At 38.0% G+C, this 21,513-nt stretch overlaps 1 protein-coding gene across 2 annotated transcripts in view; it reads right to left on the reverse strand.

Moving 5' to 3' along the window:
- Positions 1 to 17,869, reverse strand: part of nos1 (nitric oxide synthase 1 (neuronal)) — a 41,906-nt gene extending 24,037 nt beyond the window's left edge. Inside the window, exons 1-4 of one of the 2 annotated variants that reach the window (XM_084945189.1) lie at positions 17,615 to 17,868; positions 13,940 to 14,734; positions 11,177 to 11,279; positions 7,372 to 7,509 (exon numbers count right to left, since the gene is read on the reverse strand). In XM_084945189.1, the coding sequence (XP_084801315.1) occupies positions 7,372 to 7,509; positions 11,177 to 11,279; positions 13,940 to 14,661 (963 nt within the window). In that variant the 5' untranslated portion in view covers positions 14,662 to 14,734; positions 17,615 to 17,868. Of the gene's footprint in view, positions 1 to 7,371; positions 7,510 to 11,176; positions 11,280 to 13,939; positions 14,735 to 17,614 lie in introns of both variants that reach the window. The other variant, XM_084945190.1, reaches the window with a different exon arrangement.
- Positions 17,870 to 21,513: the final 3,644 nt, after the last annotated feature.

Below are 21,513 nucleotides of genomic sequence, written 5' to 3' on the forward strand. Positions count from 1 at the left end.
TTCTGGTTTTGTATATCAATATATCTTACTTTCCAAAACTGATAAACAAGAACCTAGCAAGAGCTAGTCTTGTTTTTAATGGCTTAAATCATCTTGATTGTGTGCGTAACCAGGTGGTTATTTTATTTTACTTCTTTTCTTTCACTCTCCTCGAAACATTCCGCTCACTCGCAAAACATGTTCAGCATCGATCTTTGTTTTGTGTTTGTATGCAAATTAAGAACATCATTAAAAGGCAGAATTCTGTGTTACTTGATATGAAACAGAACTAAAGAACTGTAATTTTGCACGCACATTTAAAATTCTTTTCTTGGTCTTTTAACTTTGGCTTTGTGTAAAACAGTCGTAATTTCAGTTATAATAACTCAAGACAGTAACACCATAAAACATGCTAATTCTGTTGACAGGCACATTTACCTCAAAACTTTCTTACCAATAATTGCCATTAGATTATAGTTATTATTTTAATTATTATTAAGACCTACTCCTAACCTTTTAATATACAAAGCAACATGGCTTTGGTAAATTACATCCACTCACCAGGTATTTGTTATATCATGATTATGATCATATTCTACTTGATTCAAATAAAGATCATTTCTTCACAATTCCTGGACTCTTAATGCATAGAAAGATTGTAACTGTTACATTTCTTTCACAATATCACTCACACATGGCTGGCACGCATGTTAATGAATGAGTAAGTCGGTGAGTCATAGATTGGTATCGTTCCACTAAGCTGAGACAGGAAGACAGAATAAGGAGGAAAGATTAAAAAAAAGAACGAAAGACAGTGAAACAGGCAGATGCAAGGAGAAAATTGCTCATAGCAACCTTGTTTGGTAACTTTAATGTGATTAAAGTTGAAGTCAGCTGTCACTTTGGTTTGCCGTCACCAGCTTAGAGAGAAAACGAATGAGTGAGCAAAAGCTCACGACAGAAATGATAGCACAGGCGTGCAGTTGAAGAGGAAATTTGACAGTGACCCTTGCAGTGCTAAAATTGGCTTGTTACACTGAGCCACCCACTTACACTGTCCAAACACTCAGACATGCACTGACAGTGTACCCCCCAAAAACTTTGACCCTTCCAACTAACCTAAGACGTCACTCAGCAAGAGCAGAAAAAGGAAAAAAAATTCTGTTGAACTGAACAAACAACATCACAGTAAATCAAGAAAAGGGAAAATGTGAAAAGGAGTTGAGAGAGAAACTCAGGAAGAGCTATAAAAAAAAGCAATGTACGTATAATTATAAGGAGGTTGAAGAAAAGATAATTAACAAAACAAAAAGACAACAGAAATAAGACTAAAAAACAAAAAAGGTGGTGGTTAAAGTACGGTGATGGATGTGGAAGGTAAGAGGAGAATAAGAAAACTGATGATTAAAACACAGAATGTTAAAAATAAAACAAAGGAATCACTTGTGCTCCAGCACGTCCGCTCCTCATCCTGCTTTAGGCATTCATGCCAGCCAGCTGTCCTTTTCGAAAAAGACGGATCATCCACGAATACAGCAGAGTCTGTGATATACAATAAATCTGAAAATGCTATTACAGACCATTCATTGGGATGCATGTGACAGCCTGTTCGATAAGTCACCAAAGTAATTAGGCTGCCGGTTGCTGTTTACAAATGGCTGCAGTGTTTTAAAGGGTGAATACTTAAACAGCACAGCTCACCTTGTGTTTGGTAGACTGGCTTACTAACTACAGGAGGAAACTTTAGCTGCATGACAAAATAGAAAACAAAATAGGTGGACTGAGCAGTTTAGGAAAATGCATAGCAAGAAATACTTTTTACATAGTCTTTGCATAGCCGAGGCTTTCTGAGGTATTATCCTCAAACTATTTAGAGGTTATCTTATTTACCAATTAGAGCCACCCTACCACCTCACTGTTTTAGGTCCTAAAGTCCAAGAACACCAGTAAAGATAATGTGTTGCATTAGGTTTGCAGCACAGTTTTTCATTAATAACAATATCAGCTTTGTGACACATTGAATCACTGAAAGATACACATGAATCTCAAGTCTTATGGCATTAAGTATGCCTATCTTTTACATCCCCCTTTTATCTCAATGTTTATTGTCTTGGACTATAGCACAGTGGCTTTGCATGATTCAGAATTCAAAATACTCTTTATTTATCATATACAGGACCTTGTTGTACTATTCCCTAGTATTGTTTGATTATGACAAGAACCAAAGTAAATATTACTTCAATAAATATTGAAATTTCAATTTTAACAAAAAAACCCAAGAAAAGTATTTATTTTTTTCTTGGTCACACTGAGGGATGTCTGTAGTGGCAGATGGACAACAAAAGGCCCAGGAAGGAGTGAACTTGAGAATTTGAAAGAACTGGTGTGGATGGTATTCATGGAGACAGAGCTAGAGAGTCAACAACAAACCAACACATCAGTTGAGCACTACCTAAAGCTGCAATTAATGAGCTTTCTGGAGATTCACCTAAAATGTTTACTTCTTCAAGACAGATTTTGGTGATCAAATCTTCTCTTTATGTCTCATGGCTAGATCTGAGGTTAGAAATTAGTCTGTTTGGGTATTTTTTTTAAGACAGACGAAAGCACACAGTTGAAAAGGAAATGTTATGGTTCATTTACATTGCATAAAACCTGAGAACTTTGTTGGAAAAATGAATGGAAAAAGTAATACCTTTATCCATCCTGTTTTGTTTTTTGGAAACCAAAACTTCAAAAGTTAAAATTCAATTAATATCCTGTCCTGAGCCATAGTTTATTCCCATGAAGCAACAACAAGTGCCTGCTGTTTGCAATTAGATAGTTTGACCAACAGTATGACATTTGAATGAAATCATGCAGATGTCATACAGAGGGGATAAGAAAGTGATTTTTTGCAAAAACACTGACATTGTTATTTGAAACGGTATAAAGCTATATTTAGCAGTAAGTACACTGGCAGAAAACAAGGGAAACCATCATAGGACCTCAGTAAAGACATGATACACTGAATCTGGTACAGGCTTTCTCTCAGTCTTTAAATACCCCTGTAAATGGTAAAGTACATGATAGTCAGCACTTCCAGGTCTTCATTGTCCTTTGTACTCTAACAAAGCTTTTTATGTGTGTTTGGGCTTATTATCCTGCTGCTGTATGAATCATTCTCCACAAAGATGCAAAAATGCGGGAAGCATGTCGCTCAAGAATGGAGAGCTTCTTCTTCGTCAGGGTGCATTCATTTTGGTGATTTTGTCCAACTGTGTTTGATACACCGTGAGCGTTTCAAATTCTGTATCTGGAATGAAGCATGTATTGAAATGCTGATACTGTGGTCAGTTTGGTCTGCATGCTTTATATACAGCTGGTGCAGCTTCCACAGTCTTTTTGAGTTCACTGCTCCCTCGAAACATGACAGTCACAGTTAGGAAATCATTAGGCATTAGGAAAGCCCAACATGAATTTGAGCACTTGTGCTTAGATGTTTTATTGTGATGCAATATTCAGCTACTTAGTAAACAATGTTCTGATGGAAATGTAAGGGAAAGCAATAGTTATAAAAGATGCACAATGGCTTCAGACTAACTTGAATAAGCCTCCATGGAGGCTCAAATCCCTTACATTGACAAATGAAAACATGGTTCACTGGAAGCAAACACGCCAGTAAAATAGCAGTCAGTTTAATCATGTTGTTCCTATTTTAATAAAAAGCATTTTTGTTTCAGTTTTACTGTTATGATTTGAATTTCATTTTTTATCTTTGCAGAATCATCCTAAATAGTATTTCCGACTGACTGTAATGTGGTCCTACTTGTCCAGCTGGTAAGACAATACTTCATCTGACAGAAAAACCATAACACTCGTGTACACCTCTGAGCCCTTTGTAGTTAAATCACTCCTAATATATTTAAAATGGACTCCATTCACATTTTTTGAAAACTTGTGCTTTAAATGTAAGCAGTGAATCTGTTATAACACCTAGTTTTTTAAATATTGTCTTCTCCCTCCTACAGTTAGATTGAATTTGTCTGATAAACTGATAAACTGAAACTGATAAACTGTCTGGAGAAAAATAACCACATATTTTTTACTGACTTCCTGTAGTCACAGAAATCTACCCATGTGCATTATTTTAAAATGTGTTTGCCTCGTTTCTGATTTCAGGATTTTGTGACACTTAATAAATGAAACAATCATTTGAAAACTGTACTGAAAACTGCCATGTAAAAAAACAACAACAACAACAACAAACCTAAAAAAACTGAAAACAAAAAGAAGATAAAATGTCAAAAGGGGCACTTTTTAATGACATGTTAACTGTATCATCAGCACACGTGTGGGAAGTAGATGGACAAATGTCAGTTTATCATCATGAACATAAAAACTAAACAACAGAGAACCCTAACTTGAACCTTGAGGAACTCCAAATTTATCATTAACTATTTGTGAAGTTTTGTTATTATTTTCTTTCAATTTGTAACAAAATATTTTATTCATTCATTTACATAAGATGGAACGTTAATCTTTGAAAACTTGATGATTAATTGTATTTAAAGACTTCATCAAATCAAGGTCACAGCCATGGTTCACTTGCCCAATTCGGCATTAATATTTTTGAATGCAAACCAAAGACACCAAATTGCAACGAGTGAGAAGTAAGAAAAGATGATCTGTTCAAAGATCAATTGCAGTGTTAATTTTTATACTACAGGAAAGATAATTACTGATTTGAAATTACTAGTAGTCATGTGATCACCAAAATTAAACACAGGTTTTATTGCTGCAGTTTTCCAAACACTCCATTATTGACAGACCCAATTAACATTTTTATAATGAGAGAATTAGTGCCTCATTATGAGTTTTGATAAATATTATATTGAATATGTGCACAGCTTTTGTCCTTGAACAATTAAGAGAATTTCTGAATTTATTACTTCTCAAAAATGATTAATTATTTCTTATTTGGGAGACGAAAAGAAGAGTGCAATGTTATCACAGAGCTCCAGAGTCTATGTAGAGAGGGAATCAGAGCAGATTGATGGAGCAAGAAAAGATTAGCCATTAATAGTGCAGACTTTTGTTTTGTTTTTTTGTTTTCAACCAATAATCAGCATTAATTTCTTGATAACAAAACCACAAAAATAATCTCCAGTTTCGATTTTATAGCATTTATAGTAGCTTTTTTAAATGTAACACATTATTTTTTGTGGTGTTAGCAAATTAATATAAATAAATATGGGTTGTAGATATTGTTTATGTATATAAACTGAAGATATATAATTTTTGTCAGTTATTGTGGTTCGCCTGTGATGCTCAAGCTCTGTTCTACTATACAAATGTTTTGTAGTCCAGTTGTGGGGTTTTGCTGGGAAAAGTGATGGTGTCATAATATATCATGTGTAATTCAAGTTTCGTGGTTCTGAATGTGATGCTATTGTTGTCAAATAAAAAAAAGTTTTTCTGATATGTTACAGGTGAATAGAAATGGTTAATCTTAGCCCTTTGCTATAGGCTTTCTAGGCAACTTGAGTATATGATATAGATAAGAACCTTCACAGGCCTAAGATCCACCTGTTTGCCAAGTTTGTTTTACTTTACAAGTTTCTTTTCTTTTTTATTTTATTCCTTGAATTTTTAAAACTTGTTGTGGCTGAGGGTGAACTCTCTGTTGTACCACTGGATTTGCCGCATGTTTGCCTTCAAGTTAGCCTACTGATCACATCACACCTGTGAAAATGTTATATGAAATGATCACACCTGGAAAACTACTGACACACTTTGTGATCATGCCATTTAATCAGTGCTGTATGATACACTGCATTAAACTCGCTTCAACAATGGCTTTCCGAGTCAGTTATCATGCTGAGGTTAGGCATTAGCTCAAAGCAGAAATCATCATTTTCTGTTCAATATTCACATCTCATGATGAGTATTAAAGGTACATCTACTGATTTTATGAATCCTAATGTATCACTTAATGCCATTCATTAGTAATGTTTATTAAAGCAGCTGCAGATGGTTGATAAAGGGATGAATGAAATGGTTTTCTTGAGCCACTCATGTTACTGATTCATGAATGTATCAGCATTTTGGACAAAAATATCCACTAAACATTACGTATTTAATTTCCCAGCATTCTCTTCTGAAAATGCTGAGTCATCGAGTCATGACTACGTGAGTCACTATCTGACCATGTGAGCTGTCCCAATACGGTAGGCTGTGCCAGTGATATGTTGTTTTTCGGTCTGAAGAATTAATTGTTTCATAAGCTTCACCTAGATTTACCTAACCCCCCTGATTTCTGGCTTAATTCTAATGAGTTGAATCACCAACAGTTCAGACAGGATTCTACTAATGTATGAATAGTTAGCGAAAAGCAGCGAAAAGGCAGACGCCATGCTGTGCTATTGTTTTCCAATCTACTTGACTTGCAGATTATGTGTTGGTAAGTCTGCAGGCTAAATGCATATTCAGTCAACCAAGACACTGTACTTTATGTTCATCAGTGCCTTCAAGATCACCATTTAAGTCACAGACATCTGTCAACTTTGCTAATCAGCTTACAGTATAAAAGCTGTGCTCATACCTTAATGTACAAACTGACACAAAGGGTTTCAGCATGTAAAACCTGTTTCCCCCTTTTGTGATATGTCAACAAATGCAAAATCACAACTATATTTCTTGTTATAGCTGATAAAATTATTAAATCTTGTATTAACCTTTGTATTTACAGAATCTTGTCACACACTCTCTTTTTAAACTTGTTATCAGTATTCACCATATTTTGTGACAATGAAAACCCCCAGTACATTGTGATTCAATTCAATAATGAATACACTCTTTATTAAACTCTGTGGTTGTTTCGGGAGAATTAAGCAGTTTGTTTTGTGAGACAGAACTCCATTTGATTGCACAGAGTCTCAAAACATTTTTCAAGCATAAAAGCCAAACACTTTTTCATGTTTCAGCTTTTAGGAGTTTGCTTTTGCTCTTTTGCTTAAGAGATGTCAGCCATAAAGCGAATATAGTTTATTTGTCTAAAAGTACAACAGGCTGAAGATTATGGGAAGATGTAATTTAGAAAAATTGTACTATATGCATCATTACTTGCAGGTTTCAACACTAAAAAAAAATAAAATAAAGAATATAAACACAATATTGCATTGCATTAAGATTGCATCATACAGGTCTTTCTTTTTGCCACTAGTTCTAATCTTTCTTATTCAGTAAAGGGATTTAGAACGTGAAGAAACAGCATACTACATAATTGAATCATCCAAATCTTTCTCACCCTTGCTAGGATGGTTTTCTGTGACAAACACAGATGCTATAGCAGGTTCCTTGATCTCCGTGATCCTAAGGATCTTTTCTTCAGGTGAGTTTTAATTGTCTTACCTTGCTGGAGCTGTGGTGGAGTGTGTCACTGTAGATGGTGCCAGTCTCCCAGTTCTTAATCTTTATAAAGCGGGGGCATTTGGAAGGGCTGCCATTCTGCAGTGACTTAATGGGTGAGGTCCTGCCCTCAGCTGGAGGCTGTAAAAAACACAGAGACATTCACACATGACTCATTTCTTCAGACCCTTGTACTTTAACTGTCTAATATGTTCTGGCCTCGGTAATACTTTTGGTGGAAACTGGATAGATTGTTTATAACTGGGAGTCATACCGAAGTAAGTTGAAAAGTGACGCAGACCTCCCACTGCCAGGAAATGGATTTGAGTGCATAAAGTTGGACATGAGAGTTTGACGTAAGAATACTATGTGAAATATCTGAAAGCATTTCAACTGGCTGCCTCGGTGAACCTCAGCCCTTTGTTCTCAAGGAATATTGATTTGTGATTGTGCTTATGTCTCTCTCACTCAGGCCTATGCACAGAAACCATCTGCATTCTTTCCTTTCTCCATTTCTCTCCAGAATAAAGGCAATCAGCATTTAACAGCAGGTTGATGGCAAGCTAACTCTAGGCTCACACAGTTTTCCAGTACTGTAGCTATTGACTGATGAATGGCTGCAATTTAACCCCAAAGCCAACTGTAAGAGCTCCTAGAGAAGGCGGCAAATGATTGCCAAAGATCAGAGTAATCAATTGCACACCTTGGAAGCTCTTTCATCATCTTCCACAGCATTGTTAGTCAAACAGTGGTGCAGCTTTTGAAATACTTGCTTGCATGCTTGCTGGAGCAATGAATTCCGACAGTGTCACACTTGTGGGGTCTCACTGTCATTTGATGTCCTCTCAAACTGTAGGAAGGAGTGAGCAATTTGAATAGAATCTGATTTTACACGCACAAGTAGTGTGTTTAATGCTCGAACAACAATAACCCCCAGCTGAGCACCTCAGATATGACGTGAGGTTGTGGATAAGATGAAAGATCATTGTACCATAAGGAGAATGCACATCAAACAGGCAAAGTATTTCAGATGTGGAAAAATTAAGCCTTTCTGACTTAAAAAAGAAATAAAAGTTGTGTATCATTTGAATGTAAGGCTTGTTGCTCACTGGCTGGAAGATAGCTTTGGCATTTACATTTATTTCATTTTATTTTTATTTTTTATTGCCATCTGCAAGTTTCAGAGAACCGCATTTCTGTGAACAATCGCTAAATGTCACTTTTTTTTTTTTTTAATTCATTTATATATCTGCGCTGTTGCAGATTTTAAATGTTTAACTGACAAAAAAATGAATTTCTTTCATTATCTGAAAAATTAAACTTTGTGGTGGATTAGTTGTTGCCTCACAGCAGACAGGTCCTGGGTTCAAACCTAGAGCCCCCACAATGTGGGTTTTTTCTGCCATCAAGATCCTTTTAGAATAATTCTCCCTACATGTTTAACTTCCAGGTAAAATGAATTATTTTATGCGTTTGTTTATTTGATTGTAACAGCTCAAGATAGGTAAGGGGAAAAAGTGATTGCCTAAGACTAGCCCATTGTCACCCTTGTTATGACCCAATGTACTGTACAAAGATGGTCACTGTTTACAAATGCAAAGATAATACAACCTAAAATATAATCACACCATAGCCAGTGGTCTTAAGACACTTAAGGGATGGTGTTTCCTTTTGCTCTTCCCATAATCTGGTTGCAAGTTTTGCTATCTGTTAATTTAAACATAGTTTGGAGCGAGAATCTCAAACCACATCATGAAAGTGCATTTTTGCCCAGTTTGGTGTGGGAACATGTGAAACGGGCCACTTTCATGAATAAATCAGCACTCTAAGTCTGATAAGACATAAACATTTCTCATCGGAGGGAATAGAAGAAAGGTTTAATCTTGTTTTGTTTTAATCCAGTGAAGGTCTGCCTAAGTCTTTGTTAGACTTGAGGGTGATAAGCAGCAAAACACAATAAAGAAGAATAAAACAAAAAAAATAAGGAAAACTGGATTTCCATCCAAAGTCTGCAGTTTATTGATAAAATCTGCTAGCAACAGCTGCTATTACAGTCTTCAACTGATAATATTGTTGGAACCACAAGTATTTTGAATGGCAAAACTGCATAAATAATATGTTCCAGTGCCTAATGTCAAAAAAGCATTTGCTGGTGCATGTATCATGCTTTATCTGTTTAAATGACCCAGTCCTCCCCAAGATATTACACACAGACTTATCTCTTATTTTAAATCCCATTATCCATCATGAGCCCTCAATATCAAGAATAAGGTGTGGTTATGTCAGAAGGGAGGATCCATGGTGCTAGAAATTAAGATAATTGAAGCTAATTAGATGAAAATGATTTCATAATGGGGCATAATCATTTTCTGGTAAATGTGGTTATGCAGTAAAGTTCCCCACCCACCCAAACAAAACCCTCTGATGGGAAATCAAGATGAAGCGCACAGGACAGATGTAGATATGAATAGAGAAATGAATGAAATTGAGAGTTTGAGAGAAGAGATATTTTCTATATTTTAGATTTTGAAGACAAATACATTTCTGATTTGACAACTGATGCCTTCTTCAGTGATGATTAAGGCATAATGTGCAAAAAAAAGGAAGCACAGAGGCATATTTTCTGTTTTCAGTGGAGTATCAGAGTTGGTGACTCCATAAATCACTAGACGGTTGAATATGAGAGAACATCCCACCACCTTGCCTTTTCAGTCAGCTTATTACACATTAAATTATGCAGAAGCTTAAGTGAGAGACACATGGAAAATCCTTCACCAAAGTGAGAAAACTAATTTGCAGGGCATCAATGTGTCACTTAAAATCTTTGTAGTCAAAAAGGGGAAAAAAATCATCCCCATTTTCTGAAACTATTTAACTTTTGTGTTTTTAATGAACTTAGTGTTGGACTTGAGTCTGTCACATTAAGTACTAAGCAGGGAGCCATCAAAGTTAGAATCAGTGTCTAGCAAAACGCCTGCAGGGGAGGTTCCTGCTGCATGAGTCAGTGCACATATACTGGACACACATTGATTCCAGTTCCCAAACACACATTCTCACAGGCAGATAGGCTTCCGCAACTTTAGCAACTACACACGACAATGAAAGACATATGGCTTCTTACTCCATTAAACATTTCCACTCTGCTATCAAGCACCATCCATATCTCCCCTCCCTCCCACTTTCTAACCCTCTCGTACATATATTCTCTCAAGCATCCACATTAACACTCTCTCTTGTGGAGGTCTGAGAGGATGGATCAATTTAAGAGGGGTCACATTTGATGGTGCGAGACAGATCAGCAGCTGCACGCATTCATTAGGCCATCCTGTCTCATTGATGGGGCCTTGAAGTGGGGTAACCATGTGCAGATTACTATCCCTATCGCTGACATTTAGACCTGTGGCCAGATCCTTCTGTGTAGAAGGCATAAGCTGGGTTTAATGCTGCACAATCTTGCTGATGGTTGGATCTAATGTCTAGGTGATAGGATCTTAAGCAAAGGCTTTGCCCAATGTAAAAAGAACATGGATGTGCATGCTCAGTTTGTGAATGCATGGGACCATAGAACACTGTGGATGATTGTTTTAAGGGCACAGAACCATAAAGGCAGTCACAGATTTACATGCATTACACAGCTGAACTAACCAAGCCTGCACAGGAAGACTCGAACACACGTACACACAGGGAACAAAAAAAGGTTTATTTTCCAAATTCTTGATCTATCAAAGTATAGATGAAAAACTTATGCTTACACCTGCTTTCTTTCACTCTAAATCATTTCAAGGGCTGGGAATTTGTTTCACTTTACCTTGTCAGTGTCAGCATTGTTAAGCACCACCGGCATGTTTTCCAGCATTCTGTCATTATCTGGCACCAGCTGTGGGGATGTGCCATTTCCCACGCCAAGGTCCCTAGAAGTCAGATACAATTTTCTGTCAGGTGTATAAACTCGCATCTGGTGCAAACTAATCTTTCATTTTAATTTAAAACCTCATCCAAGACATGCATACACATACACATCAAACAAGCATTCCGTTTTGCAAAGAACGAACAAAAAAAAGAAGATCTGTAGACACTCTAAAATACTGTTAAATAAGGAAACCCTGTACAATTTTTAAAAGCTCTGCACACCCACGAAGGAATTTCTCTGTTCAGAACATAGTGGGTGCACAAAGACAGGCATAGCTCACCGCTTCAGTCAGACACATTTATGTGACTACACTTTTACACTGAAAACACAGATTTTAAGTTCATTTCAAAAGTGTTTCCGCTACTTTTAAGTTGTTAATTTGATCTGAAAATACTTTGCAAGTTCATGCAAATAAGTTTAGCATCAGTTTAGCATCTCTTGCCTATGTGGTCTTTGTTTAGAAATTCATGTGTTTATTACTAGTTCCATTCTACAGCCTAAACTGTTTGTGTGTGTAATAGTAAGAAAATACAGATTTAAGTGTTTTCCTGAATCGAAAATCAGACACAGAGATACATAAACAGATGGTGAATCAAGGTGACTGACCGCAGATCTGTTTTTCTTTCAGTAAATAGCCCTACAGTATGAACGGCTGTTATTCATCAGAGATAAAAGAAAAAAACATATGAACAGTGAGAGCTCTCTCTGAGCTGTAACTATCTAATCCTAAGAGATTGAATGAGAAAGGGGGGAAGGGATATCCCTGAGCTGCCGCTCTTGCAAACCATATGAGACCAAAATCGTCTTTGTGTGATTTCAAGTTTGCGTTCCTCCAATCGAAAGCGCCCACGCACATTGTGCCTCCTACTTTCTTTCACACTCCCCCTCCCCATCCCCATAAGCATGCGTGCATGCTAATTGTAAATTCTCACAGGCATCCTTTCTCCCTTTCACACCCCCTGTCACACTGTATCTCTTTATTGCCGCAATTTGCGAGATCATATTCATCCCCACAAATCGGAGGTGGAGTTCAAACATGCAGAAACAATGAGAGAAGTTGCATGTGTCATTTGTCATTAGCTCTGACTCAACCTCATGCTTAATTGTGAAACTGTAATTGCTTCTCCTCTGAAAACAAGCAACACGGGCTATAATGTGAGTTTATTTTCTGTGCAAATAGGTATAATTTGAAAAGAAAAAATGACCAGAGATTAAAAAAATATTGATATTAAAAAATATATTAGTATTATTCATCACTTTAACCTTTCTCTCCTCAGCATCTCTTTAGAAATAATTTTCCGACAGCAAAATAGAATTAAGTTAACTGACTCTTACCAGTGCTGAACAAATCTCAGCATGCACAATCAAATGTATTTAAATCCCTATTTGTGGGAGCACAGGTGGCAGCATTAGGTACGGTTGTTTAACCATACACTTTGCTGTTTTTGCATTGAGGTTTTTCCTTTTGTTGTGTTCTGTTTTTTCAGAGCACGTGTTTCTCAAGAAGGCAATGAATCACTCAAAGGGTATTTATGAAAGAGAGGAGGATGCGCATGGATTGGTCAAGAATGAGATATTGATTCAAGGAGACTGCAGCCTCAATTTGATTTCAATTGGTCGTGGGAGTACAATGGTAGATAACTGAGACGCCGATAACAGTACACTGTGCAGAGCATGTAGACTGAATCGAGGATGTTATATTATCCCTGACTTAGAAGCCTTGTGAAAAACTCATCTAGAGGGAAAGCTTAAACAAACTGCAAGAAATCCAAGTCTTCCTCAATAAATCATAAAATAAAAGTGAAATGTGTAAAATAAACAGAATTGTTACCAGTTTTGCACTTTTTCAAAACTACTGTTATGCATAAATACCGCAGGACCTGAACTCTATATCCAAGAGGGGCTGTTCATAAGAAGCGCAGCTCTCTTACAAACTGATAGACAATACATTTTTTTTTTTCTGTAAAGCTTTATGTTACAGAAAACTAATTAATTATCCATGATTAATGTAGGAAGTCGCATCCATTACTTATAAAGCACTTGCCTACTGGGAAATGCTCACATGCTGTGTATTTTAATCCTGGTTAAACAGCCTCAATGCATACAGAGTGCAACAAGCAAAAAGAAAAAAAAAGTAAAAAGTAAAAAGAAAAGTAGCTTTACATCTATAAAAAAGACTTAAGTTAAAAAAAGCAAAAGTTTGACAAACTGCCAAACTGTTTAAAAGATGTATTTGTAAGCCTACATAAAGCAGCTGGTTCAGCAGTCGAAGAATACCAACTGAATTGGTCCTGAGAAATGTTGTGAGCAGTTTTATTTTAAGTGAGGCTTGCTAGAGACCAGCAGGCAGACGATAATTACTTGGCACTGTAAGCTGAGTCATATTAGTTGAATGAGAGACTGTCTATTACAGCTAATTAACACAGATGCGTCAGGTAGTTCAGAATCTGCGGGGTGGCAGAGTGAACAGGGATACTTTCAATCACAAGACCAGGTGCAAGTTCTTGTGTCAGCCAATAGCCACCATCTTTAAGAGTCCTTGAACTGCATCCTGAGTCTAATTCTATCTGGTCTCTGACGGCAACCCTCACTGTGAAGAGGATGGTGGACAAAGACACTTTAACTAAGGGATCAATAAGGTTGTATCACATCACAAATTACCAGGCCACTTGAATCTCGGCATCTCTTCTCCCAGCATTCCTCTGGCCTTCTCCATTGATCTCCTTTTTGCTGTTTTTGATGAGGCGCAGCACTGGTTCAATCTCCTTGAGCAGTTCATTGTTTTCCTCTAGCCCGTTGCACAGGAGAGCTCCACGGCCCCCATCCCTCATCAGCAGGGGGTCCTGGCCTTGCATGCCTCCCCTCTGTAGGAGGGACTGGGTGATGGATGGAGAGGAGAGGTTCTCAATGGCTCTTAGCTGGTTATCCTTGTTGACCTGCTGCTGTTGCCCAGGGCTCAATGCGTTGAGAGGGGACCACTGCTCGTAGGACTTTGATGATGGTAACACAGGGCGTGTGACCCTCACTGTACGCTGGCGCCCATCTCCAGACAGCGTGGTCTCCAGGTGTGTGGTGAAGCCCTCAGGCCCACGGAGAATCAGCACGGCATGGCTCTCAGGCATCACATTCTTCAGTGTCTCCAGGGCCCGTTCATATGACAGATCCACCAGGGGCTTGTTATTGACTGCCAGTACAATGTCGCCCACTTGCACCAGGCCACACTCCTCAGCTGCTCCACCACGGATGAGGTCTGACACAATGACAGGTGGCTTGGAAACTCTTTGCTTCACCAGGAAGCCCAGACCGCCAACCTTCCTCTTAAAAAGGCGCACTGAGATGATGTTGGGCTGGAGCTGGCACACTGTAGGCTCCGACTCCTGCATGGTGCCTGTGTATTGTTGTGTGTAATTGTGTGTGCTTGTCTGTGTGTGTATAAGTGTGTCCTCAGGAAGATTTCTGGAAAGCAACAGAAGGAGAAAGAGGAGGAGGGAAATAAAAGTTCTATTAGTTTTGAATGAAATTACATTGACAGCATGATTTGTTTACAGTGTGTTAATTTAACATCAGTCAGAGAGGGGTATATGAGTCATTAAAGCAGAGTGCTTTCACAAGGTAATGTTACACAGATCATTAAGTCCTGTTGAGCTACAGATGCAAAATACTGTCATAAACATGAAAAGCATATTAGCCAACTTATCACATGGCCATGTTCTGTAATGTTTAAAAAAAAAGCAAATATTGAGTATATAAAAACTGAAAGATTAATTGCACTTTGGAATGTCAATATTTGATTTCTCTAGTGGAAAAATTTCCTGCTGCATTTGAACAAGAACCTGGTACAATTTGGACTTATTTATTTTTCTTAATACATCATACTCTGGAATTGAGTTGATGCACCAGTGACAGTGATCTAATAATATTTTCTCTGATCTCTATGATTTCCTGGGGGTACTTGATATAATGAATCATTTACATATACTTTGCATGCTTGAGCACAGGATTGGTGTACTTATATATGGTAGGATTGCTGCTCTTACCATTAGAAACACAGGTAAGGTAATAACTAAGGTTTTACTTTTGTTTGAGGTTTCAGTAATTAACACACACACAAAACACACACACACAAGTCTGGAGTGCATTGTGTTCACCACATGCTTAAGCCTCTGCACTTCCAATGAACTTTACAGATGATTAAAAAAAACGTGCCAGTCTTCACGACGCTACAATAATGCGTTTACCTCTTTAATTCAACGCCACTACATTTGTTCTTTGAAATCGTTACATCTGGTCGCGTGGGTGATCGCGCCTGCAAATGTACAGTAGGCACTCAAGTAAAGCTGCTCAGTGCGCCCGCTACGCAGACAGTAAAGAAGGGCAGGCATGCTGCTGCATAGCAGAAACAATTCAGCACCAAGGTCAGCGCCCCTCTGAACGCTGACGGTCTTCACGTTCCAGTTTTGGTTATTCCAAAAAAAAAAAAAAAGGTAAAAAAAATCTTTAAAAAAAATCTAGAGAGGGTTTTTTGAACTCTTGCCTACTTTTCAGAAATGCACTTGACTGAAAATCAACTTCTTCAAAGCTCTCATGACAATATGCACGTTTCCTAATATTTACTAAAGGCATGTAAACCTTTTAGTTGAATCAGTTCATCAAACAACCACTGCCGTACAAGTGAAATCACACATTCCGGGGGGCGGGGTCATGGCTTCAGTTCATAGCTTTGGGAAAAACTGCCACTAAACCATAAATATTAGCTTAGCTCTCCTGAGGTGCTGGAGCAACTTTTATAGGCTGGGCGGCCCTTTAATCCTCCTTTGTAGATGCACCCCACGAAGATAGGAAATTGCCAATAACAGACGTGGAAAGTGATGGAAATGTGCTCCGAATATGAGGATTAAAATCTTTTTTGAGATTGCCGCTCTGTCTGGTTTGGGTAGAACGATTATCTGTTAGGCAACATAGTGGTCATAGTCGTCTAAATGTTAACTAGGTTACAATGCTATTATCTAGAGTGGGCAAACAACTGTTTACTAAGCTGTATGCAATGTGGCATATAGCTTGCCCGTATTCGTTGACAAATGTGTACGTACATATATCTGACTCAAATCACGATCTACTGTAATAATCCAGAGTTATTAAGTACTTGTTAGGTATTCCTTAATTCTTAATGTTCTTGGTAACTCCTGGTTGAGTTTGTTTCTGCAAAGTTTGCATGTATGTTTTCATTTTTAATAACTCATTTCTAATAATTTACAGTTTGAAGTCATTTTTACACCAAAGTTTTCAATATGGCGTGAACCAATGGGAGAAAAGAGGGATCGGAGGTCGTCTCCTCTCAAGGAGCCAGTGACAGTATTAAAAACTTTACTAATGTTTATGTTGTGCTCACATGTTGCTCATAAAAGTTGCCACGAAGAAAATAAATGAACTGGGTACCAGGCAGCATTATTTTAACAGGTCGACCCCTTATACCTCAGTGCCATGTTGTTAAAGGGAACATCGAGGCTGCACATAATAAATAATGTTAGGGTGATAATATGGACCAAACAGAATTGTTTTAGCGGATTAAGAGATTATCCGGCAAAGCGTCAAACAAACACACAGGTGAGATTTATTTCGGGAACTGTCCCCACTCTGCTTGCAGAAGCAACAAAACGAACAAATGAGAAGTTTATTAAAAATACCTATACTAAGGTAAAATATTAATACATAAATAAAATTAACAAATAAAAACAAAAAACCGAGAACGAAATTACACATTTTTCCAATACCCCCTAGCTGTGAAAGCAAGAATGTCTGATTTCTGTTGTCAAGTCCAAAAGCGAAACTGCGTGTTGCTAAGAAAAACATTTGCCAATGCTCGGGAAACAAAGATTAACAGGGAAAGACGACCAAATGACATCGATTAAATATAGAGCAACATCTAGCTTAAAAATGCCCTTTATTACTTTTTGAAAAATCTAAGGGCGAATAAATTCAAAACTGTAGAATAATTTTATTTTGCACTGCTCCTCTCACTGAATACATTCGACAGAAAATCGTAAAATGTTCACATAGACCGCGGATATAGTGTTTATTTTTCTCAGCAACAAGTTCTGGTGACACTTTTGCTACCAGAAATAAAAATAAAATAAAATAAAAAACAGCAGCAAAGGGCTGACAAATCTACTGCTGTGCATGACAAATAATATTGAAATAAAACTGGTTTGCAGATTAGTTTAAGAGCGCTTCATTTATTCTTAAGCTCTTCGTCCACCAGCGGAATGCACAGCCCCATTTTCCACGGAGACAGAAGAAAAAATAAAGGGAGGACAGTGAAGTAAAACAAGAACTCACCCCTGAGTTAAGGTCGACGGCACAACGACCTGCTGCGGTGAACTTGGGCTAAAACTCCTGCGCTCCTGCTTCTCGGCTTCAGCAGCGGCTACCCAGCTCTTTCATCCAAAGACGTCTCCAAGTCGCTGAAACGCGCTCTGCCTCTCTAGAGACGAGGCACGCTTGTGCCTTTCTGCTCACCGGGGCTCTTTATAAATGCAGAGCAACGGGAGACACTGTGACGAGCTCGGAGAGAACCGTGCGCGGGCATTTAAATGAACTGTAGGTGGGTTTAGTTATCTCGGATATCGTCATCACTCAGCATGCAAGTGGTCATGTGCCAAAAAGTGATTCCCAGGGTTTCGTGCTTTTTTTCTTTCCTTTTTTCAGCATCTAATATCCTCTTTTTTGATAAATACACAGTGGTTAACAGGAATTTATATATAAAATAAAGAAATGATCTGTTTTGCAAATATACTTGTAACTCTGCATTATTGTACATGTGTGTCCTACTTGAAATGCCTTTATAGAGCTGTCCTGTTACATTTGTTGCAATTTCTGCTGCCATCTTGATCAGGTCTCTCTTGAAAAAGAGATATTTAATCTCAATGAGACACATAAATATAAAAATCAGTTTGCCATAAAATAATTGCAGCTTCTACCTTGTGATGGACATTTTCTTACTGGCTTTAAATGGCTTTATATTATTCATAAGAGATATGTTTGAAAGATAGATCAACAAACCATTGTCAACAGTTTAAATACCAGCAATCCACTCCTCAAAGAGCTGAGAAGAACAGTGGGCACTAAAAGAGAACAACAAGCTAAAACATGCAAATATCTATTCACTCGAATGCCGATTTATGCATTGGAAACAAAAGGGGTTCAGTATCTTGTCCAAGGATACTTTGGCATGTGGACTGTGGGAGTCAGAGATCAATCTACCAAAGTTCCAGTTGGTAGACCACTCACTTTACCACCTGAGCCACAGTCACCCTAAAATGAAAATGACATTAAAAACTCATGGCATATATCTGGCATTGCCTCGAGTATCATGACTCGTCATGATCCTGCAGAAACTCCCCAAAGTCCATGCTTCTCCAGGAACTACAGTGGCCACTGAAACACAAAAACTAAGCATGGTTATCGCTGAAATCTTGAACTTAACAGGTTTCAGCATCTGAAAAAAACATAGTCTACATGCTAATAAATGTATCATACATTGTCTTTGTGAGAAAAATCTGACTGGTTATAATTTACAAAAATTGTTTTATACCAAAATTAGCAATGATGGGGACTGAAACAGAAAAAAATTGCAACACCAACACACTGCATGTCATGGTCTCCGTGCCTGCCCGGCCGGCCCCACAAGGCTACATTTGCTGTTTCGGTTCTCTCCCTCTCTGCCTGGGCGGAGCTCACTGTGGGCTCCCGCCCTTGGCCCACACACCTGACAACAATCACCTGTCATCACCGGGAGCACTATTTGAGGCTGGAACACAGAGCCTCTCGTCGCTGGATGATTGTACTACTGACGTTAGTGTTCTCACAGCTCCTGTGATCTTGTGCTTCGTGATTTGTGATTAGTTTGTGACTTCCCTTCTCTTCTGCTTCAGACCTCCCCCCCCCTGCGACCTCCCTGCCGTGTGAACGTGTGTGAGTGTGACAGAGCTACCTTGTGATTCCCTGGAGTTTTGGATTCCCTTCACTGTATATATATTGTGCACTGGAGCCGTAAATAAACTGTTTTTTGGAGACATCTAACCGCTCTGCGCTTGAGTCCCTACAATCAGATCGTGACACTGCAGGCTTATCATTGAGACTTTTTTGAGACACTAATCTAAGCAGAGATTCCCAGATGCCATTCTTCCCAGCCACCTCTTCCAGCACTTTCAGGTAGACGCATTATGAAGCCAGCTGAGAGACATAAACTCTCCACCTCTCCTGAGGTCTCCTACCAAAAGAACTTGCCTGCACATTATCATGTTATCTTGTACTGTATTTCTGCACTTAAATCCATGTTAAAGCACCAAACTGGAAATATTATATATACAACATTATCTGCTTCCGGTTTATTTCATTTCTTTGAATTATCATTCATAATTGTATGCAATAATTCAGTTAGTTATATTGCGATCAACCAAACTCCTAAGTTCCCTGCAGAATTCCAAAATAAATTCTCCAATCGGAGAATTCAGCTCATTTAGTTCGGTGACTTTAACTTACACATTGACAATACTTCTTATTGTATTGCCACGGTTTTCCTTAAAATCGCAAAATCAGTTAATTTAATACAACATGGTAATGTTCTCACTATCAAACTGTCTAATTATTTATATTTTTTGTGGATTCAAAGAAATGGGAACGAATTAAATGTTTTTGTGACAACCTGCAAGTAACAAACTGTCTAAAGATGCAATTTAAAATTTGCTATGTTGTTTGTTTTGTGAAGACACAACACTGGTGCATCCCTTGGATGGCTTAATAAACAAACAAACAAACTTAAGTGGCTCAACAAATGCAGAAATCAAAAGAAAATTCCTGTGAAAATGGCCAATAACCAATGCTTGAAAGAAAAATAGAGCTGAGGAATTAATCAAATACTAATCAAAAGTGACATTCACAACTTATAAATGACATAAACCTGCTCATCTTAGTTATTTCTTGATTTTTTTTTTATCTCGTTAAATTCTGTCAATATTGTCCCCAATTTACGGTACAAGCCTTGTCAATCAAATATAAGGACAAGAGCCAAATGATGATAACAGTAATAATAATAATTGTTCATTAATTGTATCAAAGTAAAATGTTAAGTTAATCATGATTTTGATTTGAGGTCATATTGTCCAACCCTGAAAATGAGTGAAAAAGCAGTCAATGTCCACAGAAAAAATGACTTTCAGAAAGCCTGAAGAAGAGTTGCTCAAGACTGCTCAAGTCTAGCTCTCTGGAAGCAGAATCTAAAAGACGTGAGGGATGAGACTGTTGCACAGCACTGTATAGTGGGATTGATTATATTTAAAGGAAAGAGGTACTCTTGTGAAATTCCCTTTACAATCTGCCTGCTCAAAAAGCTCATTCAATGACTGAAGACGTTTGTATTGTGTCATCCACCTAACACAACTTTCACCTACAAGGGAGAGTATAATTTAAAATGAGTGAAAAGATAATTAAAATCTAATGACAGATAACTGACATTATCTCCAAAAGTTGATTCTGTTCACCTGGATGTAGCGTTTTGTGGGAGTCACTCATCCAAGCGACTTCTTCAGTCTCAGCTGACTGCAGGTTTCCCCAATCTTATAAACGGTGCATTTGCATAAATAATTTGCATAACTGACATTACCTGGGTTATTATCGTCTCTCATCATGTGTTGGCAGGCATTCCCATCTTCTAGAGTACTCAAAAATGCAAGAATAACAGTGGGCGTTAAAATTAATAAAGGTTTGTCACTGATATCCTTTGGCCTTTGAATGAATTATGATTGCATCACATAAGGAAACACCGTTTGCATGCAATGTCATAAATCATGTAACTGACAGGAATCAGTTACAAGTACCAAGCTGCTCCTTCAGCAGACCACATCTAAGTAGACTGCGTTCCATAGCCTCAGTGTTGGTCTTCCAGTTCAATCTGTTGTCAATGTGGATACCCAGGAGCCTCCATCACATGCTGTCCCATGATAGACGCAGGTTGTGTAGCTGCCATCTTCCTTCAAAAGTTAATCTCTTTGGTCTTATTCACATTCAGAAAGCAGATAATTTCTCCCAGACCACTTCACAAAACTATCCACTTGTGTCCTCCTCCTTCTGTTCATCATTACTACATGCAACCAGGGTGCCAACAGTAGCACAGTACAGCAGAGTACAGCAGCAGCAAACCTAGCCACCAGTTCAGGCCCAGGCTCCACCAGCAGACA

The sequence above is a fragment of the Perissodus microlepis genome, chromosome 12, assembly GCF_051167445.1.
Source record: "Perissodus microlepis isolate ML-2025 ecotype Zambia chromosome 12, ASM5116744v1, whole genome shotgun sequence".
Lineage (NCBI taxonomy): Eukaryota > Metazoa > Chordata > Actinopteri > Cichliformes > Cichlidae > Perissodus > Perissodus microlepis.